The following is a 12,446-nucleotide window of genomic DNA, read 5'->3' on the forward strand; positions in this document are numbered from 1 at the left end:
ATTACAATTCTCATGTAGTCAATTCCTCCTCTTTCGAGGCTTCTGTGGTTTTCATCGGTGTTCGGTCCTCCCTCTTTTCAGACACAAGTGAACTGGAATTTCGTCCATGCTTCTGTGTTCTGTCAAGGAGATCAATGAAAAACAGTCGGCATGCTTGTGTCTGCATTGGCTTTTGTATACCCCTGTGATCTCATACTCCTGAAGCCTCATTGCCCATCTTGCCAACTGATTGGCAAATGCTGTAGGCTAGTCAGCCAGCACAGAGAACGATGATTCATCACAACAGTTTTTTGCTAAACGAATACACCTGAAATTTGTTGATGGCCCAAACAACACCACACAGCTATCCCGGTGCAAATGTTGATTGTGACTATAATATAGTACTGTAGTCCATCAGACATATGATTAGTATCGATACTTCAGGTGCGCAGACACAACATTGCCAGACATTGTTTATGGCATCTCTCGCCTGGTCGCTACTATTTGTGTGTTCATTAGTAGCAAAAATAAAGACCTCATTGTGGTCTTCATTCCAGAGACTGGTTTTATGCAGCTCCCCATGCTACTCTATCCTGTGCCAGTGTATTCATCTCTTGGTCTCCCTCTGCATTTTTTTTTTACTCTCCACCCTTCCCTCCAGCACTAAATTGGTGATCCCTTGACGCCTCAGAACATGTCCTACCAACCAATCCCTTCTTTTAGTCAAGTTGTGCCACAAATTCTTCTTCTCTCCAATTCTCTTCAGTACCTCCTCATTAGTTAGGTGATCTACCCATCTAATCTTCAGCATTTTTCTGTAGCACCACATTTCAAAAGCTTCTATTCTCTTATTGTCTAAACCATTTATCATCCATGTTTCACTTCCATACATGGCTACACTCCCACACAAATACTTTCAGAAAAGACTTCCTGACACTTAAATCTATGCTCGATTTTAACAAAGGAAAAATCACACATTTTTGTAGTTGCAATGACAGACCAAAAATACCCTCAAGAATCCATTATTCTCGTTTTGCTTTTGTTGATGTTCATCTTATATCCTCCTTTCAAGACACTGCCCATTCTGTTCAGCTGCTCTTCCAGATTCTTTGCTGTCTTTGACAGAATTACAATTCCATCTGCAAACCTCAAAGTTTTTTATTTTTTGTCCCTGGACTTTAATCCCTACACCAAATTTTTCTTTTGTGTCCTTTACTGCTTGCTCAATATGCAGATTGAATAACATTGGGGACGGGCTACAACCCTGTCTCACTCCCTTCCCAAGCACTGCTTCCTTTTCGTGCCCCTCGACTCTTACAACTGCCATCTGGTTTTTGTACAAATTGTAAATAGCTTTTAGCTTCCTGTATTTTACCCCTGCCACCCTCAGAATTTGAAAGAGAGTATTCCAGTCAACAATGTCAAATGCTATTTCTAAGTCTACAAATGCTAAAAACTTACATTTCCCTTTCCTTAATCTATCTTCTAAGATAAGTCATAGGGCTGTATTGGCTCACATGTTCCAACATTCCTATGTAATCCAAACTATCTTCCCCGACGCTGGCTTCTACCAGTTTTTCCAATTGTATGTAAAGAATTCGTGGTAGTATTTTGCAGCTGTGACTTTATTAAACTGGTAGTTCAGTAATTCTCACCCCTGTCAACACCTGCTTTCTTTGGGATTGGAATTACTATATCCTTCTTGAAGTCTGAGGGTATTTCACCTGTCACCTACATCTTGCTCACCTGGTGTTTTAGTTTTGTCATGGCTGGCTCTCCCAAGGCTATCAGTTGTTCTAATGTAATGTTGTCTACTCCTAGGACCTTGTTTTGGCTTACAGGTTTCAGTGCTCTGTCAAATTCTTCATGCAGTATCATATCTCCCATTTCATCTTCATCTACGTCCTCTTCCATTTCTATGATATTGCCTTCAAGTGCATCGCCCTTGTATAGACCCTCTATATACTCGTTCCACATTTCTGTTTTCCCTTTTTTGCGTAGGACTAGTTTTCCATCGCTCTTGATATTCATACAGGTGGTTCTCTCTTCTCCAAAGGTTTCTTTAATTTTCCTGTAGGCAGTATCTATCTTACCCCCAAGTGATACATACCTCTACATCCTTACAATTTTCCTCTAGCCATCCCTGCTTAGCCATTTTGCACTTCCTGTCGATCTCATTTTTGAGATGTTTGTATTCCTTTTCGCCTGCTTCATTTACTGCACTTTTATATTTTGTCCTTTCGTCAATTAAATTCAGTATCTCTTCTGTTATCCAAAGATTCCTACTACCCCTCAGAGCTACCCATTCCTCTTCCACTTTATTTCTTTCCCCTATTCTTGGCATTCGTTCCCTAATGTTCTCTCTGAAACTCTCTACAACCTCTGGTTCTCTCAGTTTATCCAAGTCCCATCTCCTTAAATGCCTACATTTCTGCAGTTTCTACAGTTTTAATCTACAGTTCACAACCAATAGATTGTGGTCAGAGTCCACATCTGCCGCTGGAAATGTCTTACAATTTAAAACCTGGTTTCTAAATCTCTGTCTTGCCATTATATAATCTATCTGAAATCTTCCAGTGTCTCCAGACCTCTTCCATGTATTCAACCTTCTTTCATGATTCTTAAACCAAGTGTTAGCTATGATTAAGTTATGCTATGTGCAAAATTCTACCAGTCGGCTTCCTCTTTCATTCCTTACCCCAGTCCATATTCTCCTATTACTTTTCCTTCTCTTCCTATTCCTACTATTAAATTCTCGTCTCCCTTAACTATCCGAATAATTTCTTTTATCACATCATACATTTCTTCAATCTCTTCATCATCTGCAGAGCTAGTTGGCATGTAAACTTGTACTACTGAGGTAGGTGTGGACTTTGTAACTAACTTGGCTTTACAGTTACCACTTGTAATACACTTGACTCCAGCAAATCGGCTATTCCTTGCACATATGGGTGCCTGATTAACAGAAGTGCTTGATTATTGAGTGTGTGTGAAATTTAGTTTCAACATTTAGGGACTACAGTTTATTAAATCCAAAATTGTATTTAAGAGAGAACTTAGTTCTTACATGTGTTTATATCTGTAGTACCATTCGCTGTGAAATGCGGTCCGAATTTTTAGTTTTTGCAGTGATGATACACGACGCCGGCATGCAACCACTTTACAGGCATTGCATCAATACTGCATTTATCTGGTTGTTGGATAATATATTCCAGGAAAATGTTTGCAACTTCAGCACCAGCAATATGAGAAATCATCATGCTGTCTTCTCCTATGTCCTCTTCTTCATCAGTTTCTTCATTACTTTTCTGCACAGTTTTGATTATTTATTCATGTGTTAAAATTTGATCTATCTCACAGTTTTCTCATTTCAGATACTTAGCGACATATTGTTCATAGTTTCTCCTCCTGAATGTATAACATTGCTTAACATTGTAATAAACTAACAACATTGTTGCGCACATCATTTATGCTTGACTGACTAGAGGCAGGATGTGAGCCAGGTTACAGTGAGACCAGACAATTGAGAGCCATATTAATGAGAGTTAATGTACATAAACTTAAAAAATTGGAGAGAGCTACTTAACACAGATCAAGCACAAAAACAGCGAGAAGGTGTACTGGACTGTAAAAAAAATAGCAGTGAACGGTCCAAGAACAAGAAGTGCAATATAGAGTAGCCGGGGAGAGAAATGGTGTCATGGTTAAGTGGTGACAGTGTTTGACTGCCATGTGGGCAAGGGCAAACCTTGTCCAAACTTCCCCCCCCCCCCCTCCCCCCCCCTCCCAATCCGCAATCCGCTTTGATAAAATTTTTGTCTGTATTGTGGTGTAACAGCTATTTGCATTTGCAACAGTGAGGTGTAAGATAGGGACCTATAATGACAGCTGACTCCGCACAACCACTGTTTGATGACAAGGTGACAAGTCAACCAAATTCTTGCGATGGTAACGTATTCTTACCACATGAGTCATTTTCTATAACCGGTGTATAGTATGACAACTGCCATAACTACAGAAAGAGAACAAACATTTCAGTGAGCAGACAGACAGTTCATAATGTTATGGTAGAAAAGAGGGAGTCTTGAACACGGCTCGCCTGCATGGCAGTCCAGCACCCTTGCCACTTAACCATGATGCAGTTGCTGATTCAAGCTGCCCTTTATTGTACTTCATGTTCTTGGACCGTTAGCTGTTTCTATTTTACTTTTTTTTTTCACAGTTCAGTACACCTCCTCCCTGTTTTAAAGCTTGATCTGTATTCAGTTTTTGATGGAGTGTCTACTGGGCCATCTTACCACTAAATCTGAGGGAGATGCAATGGGGGATTTCCCTTGTCACTGTCTAATAAGCTGAAGGATCATTAAGTCAAAACAACAAATATTAGCATTATTATCTAGTTCTGTGAGAAACAATAGAATAATTTTATCAGTATGTCAACAGCTTATAATATGAAGAAAGTACTTGTAATTTGATGATAGGTCAGTGGCATGCTCCCATTTTAAATTCTTGAGTGTTTTGCTATTATACTAAAGGGAAAACACCATTCACATTGCTGTCAGAATATGGTGTAGAATAATGTTTTCTTCACTGCTTCACTGTTCTCTTCATATGTATAAATAAATTTTTGACACATTCTTTGACAAGGCCTTCATTATTAGCTTCCTCTACGATTACACTTGCAGTGCTGTTCGCAATTTTTGTCGAGGTCTCACTTGTCTGTTGATTGACAACTTCCATAAGAAGATTCTCAACTTCAGGGCAGTAAATTTTTCCTTGTTTGCAAAAACATAATTTTTATTTGCAGTCATACACCTTCAGTGGCATTAAAATGACAGTTGTATGGAGGAAGCTGAATAAGTCTGAACAGAGCAAGTTATGATTCACCCTTCTGCTTTGATCCATGATGACATATTTCAAGTAAAGAGCATAGTTTGCACAAGTTAGTAAGACAATGCTGTGTTGGAAATATCTAGCTCATCTGGAACCTCTTTTTATGAAAAACTTCACTCAGTGCAACATGTAGCTGTGCATATGAGAAGTGTGCCATCTAAGTCCTGTGAAACCTGACCTGAGTGTCTTTTACAATGGTACTATGAATTGTATTGGCCATTTTGCTGTGAGTCTATAACAGAGGTAGCACTGTTATTTACAAGTCTTTTAGAGCAATATTAGCAGCACATTCCACCGTGTGTGTGTGTGTGTGTGTGTGTGTGTGTGTGTGTGTGTGTGTGTCAGCAACAGGATGTAAGGCAGCCGGCAGACAATACGTGTACAAGCAGTTGAAATAATTTTGCCAAATCATGACAAAAAATGCACAAATCATTTAAAAAAAAGAGCAATCATAATCTCAGAAGTCTGCAAGATGTCTGTTTTTAAAATAAAAATAATGTTGTGGTACATTACCCACTGTCAGAATCACTTGAAATAATGTTCAGCAACTGTAGCTGAGTCTTCTCTCATCACATCACGTTTCTTGGCTTTAGACAACTCTCAACCAATCACCCACCTTCATCGTAACTTAAGCCTCAGGGTACACTACAATCCCATGGTCACTACTGTGTTCATCTCAACCCCTGCAAAAAAAAAAAAAAAAAAAAAAAAAAGGATAAGTCTCAATGTAACCAAGAATAATGATCAAAAAGTATTACACAGTTTACTTTCAAAATACATTGGCTGTTTTCTTGTCACTCACTGGTTACCTAAAACTCTCCTCCTATTCGTTACAGGGAATACGTGCATTGCCACTCTATGCACTATAGAATGAAAGCATCCAGGTGGTTACTGCCCAAACTCTCAATTTACCCACAATTTCTTCAGAAAAAACTTGATTCAGAGATCCAGAATTTGCAATATCTGCTTGGAATGAACAACCACAGCGTTTTTACAGAGACCCCATGAATTTTCCTCAACTCTATTTGTATCTGGGCCACAGTCCATTTTTCAACTAAAATTGTTATCATCATCAGATAATACTCATCTTCATTAATTTTTGTGGAAAGAGTTACCTGGATCACTAAAGACATCTATCAACAGTTCACGTTTGTTTGAAATTTTTGCATGAAACTCTTACAAGGTTTCTTCTTATCAGCAGTGATAGTGATGAATCTTCTTCTGGGATTTGATCTGGCGGACTGGTCTTGTGTGAATAGTAAAATTCAATAATAGAACCAAACATTACAACACTTGTGTTTGAAGTTTTAAAATGTAATATTTCTTTATGTCAACTGTTATGAAAAAGCTAGCTTTACAACTCATGGAGAACACCTAATGATCTGGTAAGAATAGAGTCGCACCAGATACAAACAAAGCTTTTGATGAAATAATGTATGGAACCAGCTGTGAAAACAAACAAGCCATCACCCTAACTGTTAGTATGCATTGAATACAGTGAAGGGGGCCAAATCTGGTTGAAACTGGCCCCTTTCCAACCAGATTTGGTCCAATATTACCAATCCAGAGCGAGAACAGGCAGAAGTTAATACCGGTCTATGCGGCTCATATAGACCTTTGCCTCACCCAGACTTAAATTCACATGAAAGTTATCTATCATTTTTGCATTGTAATGTACAGGTCTTAGGAAATAAAATAGGTTTTTTAATCATTTATCACAGTGTTGGCTCTCCATGTTGTTGTTGTTGTTGTTGTTGCAGAAGTCGAGATATCAGTAGACAACATACATTGTTTCAAATTAGGAGACTATAGTCCATCAACATTCCACTGTGGAACACACAATAAATGGTGTTGCAATTTAATCAAGAAAATGTAATTTTATGACACCCTAAGAGAAAGTGCTTTAGGTAGAAAGTTCCGTGTTGACAAAGATTTCGAAATTGCAATTTCCTTTTCATGTTTCATACAGCCCATTTCTTTGTCGTAGGTATGTTTAGAACCTCTTGTGGAAATTTCATTGCTTTCCTGAAATAGTTTTATGGGGTTTTGAGTAAATTGTCAGTTTGCAGATGTGTAAATCTCGTCATACTTTGTGAGCTGAACATCAACATGTTACATGACTGCCAGCGTAGCTTACATCTTACAGATTGTATCCTATCTTAAGGGGCTAAAGATCTCTACTTCACCTAGTACCCACTAGAATAGATAACACACAGCAGTTTAACTGATATGTTATAATAAATTACAACCATGTCATTTCAGCAGACAACCTCTCAGATCATTTAGGTCATACACTAATGTTAAAATTTAATACCAAAATCAAACCAAGAAAAGTGTACTAGCACAAGAGAACACTGTCTGCAAACAACATTGCTAAGCTAAAACCAGAAACCTTGGGAATCCGTTATGACTACCACTGGGATAAAAAATAAATGGAACATCTTTGTAGAAGTTCTGACTGGGCACATAAATAGTTCCATCCCATTACAAAAGTGAGTGTTCAGAAATACACTTTAGAATCAAAATATGTGCCATTAGATGTTAAGAAAAAAGATCTGAAAGAAAAAGTGGAAAACATGTATAGCTTGCACAGACTGACAACTATGAGTTACATAAAAAAAAAAAATCTACAAGCAGTTCAGGTTGCAGTACCACGAAGAATTCAGGAGATTAAAAGCAGAATGAATTTGCCAATAGAAATGAATCTCACATAATGTCTCGAAGTCCTGCTGGTGAATTGTAAATAAAATTAGAAACAACACAATAGAAACTAAAGTTAATAATTTAGAATTAACTTTGAACAATTATGTTATTTCTGACCCCTTTCTAGGTAGCAATTCTTGTAACAATCATTTTATAGATACTCAGAAAATGATACACATTTCAGTCCACTGGCGAACAGAGTTTCAGTACACTACCTGCAGTAAGCACACTTGACATTCTGCAGCTTATTGACAGCGTCAGAAAAAAAATCTGCAGGATTAGATGAAATTTCACCATATCTATTGAAGAAATGTAAATATGTGAATCCATTAGTAAATGTAATACACTAGGTATTTTGTGACAAGATGAAACTGACTGTAGTCAAACCCTTACACAAAAAGGGGAAACAAAGCATGTTAAGAACTACAGCAAACTGATTGAGAAAACAGCATTAAAATTAATCTTGGAACATTACAACAGTGTTGACGTATTAGGTCATTTCCACCATAATTTCAGAAGAAGTCAAAGTACGATGTCAGTGACAGTACCATTTTTTCATTATGTATGTGAAAAAGTAAATGAAAAGCCCCAAGCAGCAGGAGTACACCTAGATCTCTCAAACGCTTTTGATAGAGTGCACCATGACATGGTCTTATCAAATATTGCGATGAGTGGTGTCACTGGAAAACTCATGCAAGCTTGAAACTTATTTAAAAGGTAGACAACACTGTGCAGAAATTATGTATGATAGTGGAGAAATTCTGAGATGAGAGGGTCAAGAATAAGAAATATACATTTTGGCATTTCTGAGGGCTCCATTTTAGATCTATTCCTATTTCTATGTTATGTAAATGATTTCCTGAGTGCTCTAGACGATAAGCATTTGATTACTATATTTATGCAAATGACACACCTGGTTTCTCTTGCGCTGATAGAAACAAATAATATTCACTTTAAACTGTGTAGCCCAAGTTGGCAAAATATTGTGATTGAAGGAATTCTGCCAAAATTTTGTTTGAAATGTAAACGTTTGGGTTTATACTTTCTTGGAAGCAGCAAGTTCACCATGTCTGCAAAACAGAAATAACATCCAGTCTATATGTATTCTGAAATTATCACCATTCCTTAATTCTGAAATCCTAAGGACTGTGTATTTTGGATTAGTATATTCCTCCTTGTATTAATAGTACTATGCAGTGGGACTTGCAACACAAATACAAAGAAGGTTTTCGTAATGCGTTTGAGGGCACTGGGGATCATAACAAATGTAAAACAAAGAACATGTTCAAAAACTTCTTCGCTAAGTTCAGTATTCTCACACTGTATGCTATGTATATGCTGTATAACTTTATTCAAGTGAAAGAAGGTACTAAGGTCACAAATAGAAACATGGAAATTCACAACCATGATACAAGGCACAGAACAGACTTCCATATGCTTAACAGAAGATTAATGGCAAAATGCGGGAAGATTAAAAGCAAAAAGCCGCTGTGTCAAAGGAGCTGTTTTTCAAAATTTGTTACCAAATAAACTTAAGATGTTGATTGGGGATGCTTTTAAAAATTGACTCAAGCAATGACTTCCCAAAAAAGTCTTTTACGCCCAGGGTGTTGTATGAGTGATATGGCTTATTACTGCAGTTAAGGGAAAAAAAACTTCAGTAATTGGCTGTTGTTTTCTTCCTCTGTCTCTGTTGGATATTTGGTGGTGGTCCCATTTATTTCACGCAGTTTCCCAGCGGCACACACATTTTTCCAACAGGTGCTTCTGGTCTCTGGGGAACACAGCTGCAGTATCAAACATACAGCCTCATTGCTCAGAATGTTTTCCTGATAGGACTGCTGACTTATAGCCAAAACAGATAACCTGATCTGTGTGGGTCCATATGAGATTTCTAGTGGCCTATGAGTCATCTTGTCATGGTGCAAGCAAAAAGTTTGTGGCTGTCTCTAACTAGACAGCAGTGTGTAATTAATGCCAACCCAATATAAGTTTGTACTTGTGTCCTTTCTAGGTTACTATTACAGTAACAAACCAATTTTCTGATTATAGTAACAAACAGAAGTATACAGAAAAAACATTACATACAACATATCAACTTTACTAAGAAGCATGCTATATAAGAGGTTGCAGCTGTATGATAGGGAAAGAACTTGCAATACTTATTTAGAAAAAACTTATGATTTTTTAGAAAATTACAAATTTTTCCACAAATTCATCAAAAGAATCGAAACAGTGACTTTGTAGCCGGTGTTTCAGTTTGCATCTTATTTTACTTGGGCATGTGGCTGATGTGATGTCTGCTGGAAGATGATAGTGAACAGTAATGCCAGTTTACAAAATTTTGTACAGTTTTTGCAGTAAAGTTACTAAACTTACATGTCTACTTAGGGTATCTCAGGATGAATTTTAAATACTGCATGAACTATTTCCTTCTCGGTCCTCATCCCCACCAGTCCCACCTCTCTCTCTCTCTCTCTCTCTCTCTCTCTCTCTCTCTCTCTCTGTTTTAATATATTAAGTCATTGTCAGAGTGTCTTTTAAGTCTGTAGTGTGTTGTTGGGACAGTGTTCCAAGAAGATTACTTAAAGAAAAAACTTCAGTCTCAGTAAGTGCATAGTTCATGTTCTGCAAGTGCATTGATGCCAGCAAGTGCCCTAAAATCAAAATCATTAATATGTTGTGGTATTTGTTTCCCATTATTTTTACCATAATTCATTGTTCAAATGTTCACTTGTTTCTACAGCTGTCAAGAATAAATAGTGAGTGTAATTTATCTTTGAGAAATTTTAATGTAGTTCTTGCATCTTTTGACTCTTTCTTGTTTCAGTATGACGAAGGATTTCAGCTATTGTTGGAAATTAAGGATCAACTGATTGATTCATCAACTTTTGAGAATGAACTGTTGCAGCTGGAATGGAAGTTCTTTTTCAGTGTTTATCTTTCTATACCAGAGTGGAAAATACCAACCTCCTACGCACAAGTTGATTGTATTTCAAATGGAGTTGCTGCATTCAAGAAGATAATTGAACTTATTAAACATAAAAGTATGAAATTCTGTCTCTAAAAGTGTGTGATACTATAACTTACGAGTATATAATCGACTGTAATACATTTTTAATACCAGTCAGAATAATTATGCTACCACAAGTAGTTAACCTTCTAGGTTGCCCTTAATGGCTAAGTATTTATGTCACCTAGTTTAAATTTTTTTTTTTTTTTTGCATTTGACTAAAATACACCCACTCACCTGCCCAACCTCTAACACATTGTCAGTAGCCACCATTAATGAACTGTGCCTGTAAAAATGTTTAAGATTTAAAAGCATGAAACACTCCCTCTCAGTCAATCCAGTAATCCTTCCTTGACATTGGGTCTTGGGTGACTTTTCCTGTTCCCTTAAGCCTTCAAAGTCTCTCTTCTGTAACCTCTCATTTCCCCTACCAAAAGGCTAAGCCTAAAAAAAATTAGAGTTTTATGTCTTTCATAGTGTTTCTGTCTTGTTCCACACGATGAGCAGATTTTCAGTTTGTTGGTCAGTTTTTTTTTTTTTTTTACACACATTTCTGTTTCGCGTATTGACATTTTTAAAGAAATAGTTGCTTTGAAATTACCACAGAATTGCACAACAATAATGTTTAAGTGATAGCACTAGCTTTTTAAAACACAGTGAAAAATGCATAAAGAAGTTTCTAAACACAGAAGCTGATAGTCAGTGGTGTAAATAATGGTCTTGCAGACCCCACAGTGTGTGGGGACAGGAGCTCCACATAGACATTACTGACTTATTAAAAGTGCAATGTAGTTGTGGAACCTCATTAAGGAGAAGTGAACAGAAGTGTGCCAGGAAGCATTCAGTGCCCTTTGTGGTTTAATGTTAACAAGGATGATATAGAATGTAGGGGCCACCTTTTCTCATAGTGTATAGATTCCACGAGCGTTATTTTTCTACATAAGCAATGGCTGGTACACCAGCTAGCACTCTGGACTGTGCTATCTTTTTTATTGTGTATATCCTTTGATTGGTGTTGATAACAATTTGCTCTCCTACTGACAATTCCTCAAGTATTTTTGTATGCCTATGACAGTCGCAGTGTTACTGTGCAAGTAAACTGATAATAGAAACTGACTCAAACTTTACAATTGTGTACACCAGTTACCTGTCTAATGCAGTTTATTTCTTCTTCATCTAAGCTCTGCTTGCTTTAATGTCAAATGTATTGCTTGTTTTGCATAGGCTGTTTGTAAAGGTATGCATTAAGTTAAAACTACAAAATATAGGAGTAGGTTATATTTAAGTGATGCCAAAAAGAGAAAATTAATATCCTGCCAAGACTGAGTTAAAAGACATTAAAGATAGATACATTAATCCATTGAGCAGCTACATGCCCGGAACATATATAGTAACAAAAGTGAATGCAAACACATCGGACAATTTGAAAGTTACAAAACTGAAACCAGTGGAAGACAGTTTGAAAGTTCATAGAGGAGATGATACCAGCTGTGACAATGAATGTGGTCTAAATTCTGGTGATGTACAATTTGAAAATAGTCCATTAGCAATGCACACTGATTAATCACCACTAGACTGTTCTTCACAACTTCAAGATAATCAGCAAAATGCATCTTTTAGCACTGATACAGGATTATTGCAAGGTAAAATGAATGAAGACACTAAACTAAAAATTATAAAATGTGGACCATGCAAACTTCAGGGTCCTTTCCCTGGGCACATTAAGAGCAAAAGATTGTTTAGCTGTGATTATTATTGTATGAGGGTAATCCCAAAAGTAAGGTCTCCTTTTTTTAGTAAGTACAGAACTCTGTTTGTGTGGCAGTTGATCACACTGTTATGAAGAGTGCTTCATGCA

The 12,446-nt window shown here is 37.1% G+C and overlaps 1 protein-coding gene across 1 annotated transcript in view; it reads left to right on the top strand.

The window, feature by feature from the left end:
• The window catches only part of LOC126484112 (uncharacterized), a 273,492-nt gene that overhangs the window by 215,631 nt on the left and 45,415 nt on the right, over nt 1-12,446 (top strand). The window contains exon 13 of the mRNA XM_050107490.1: nt 10,406-10,622. Within this exon, the coding sequence (XP_049963447.1) occupies nt 10,406-10,622 (217 nt within the window). The remainder of the gene's footprint in view (nt 1-10,405; nt 10,623-12,446) is intronic.

Source organism: Schistocerca serialis, chromosome 6 (genome assembly GCF_023864345.2).
Source record: "Schistocerca serialis cubense isolate TAMUIC-IGC-003099 chromosome 6, iqSchSeri2.2, whole genome shotgun sequence".
Taxonomy (NCBI): Eukaryota; Metazoa; Arthropoda; class Insecta; order Orthoptera; family Acrididae; genus Schistocerca; species Schistocerca serialis.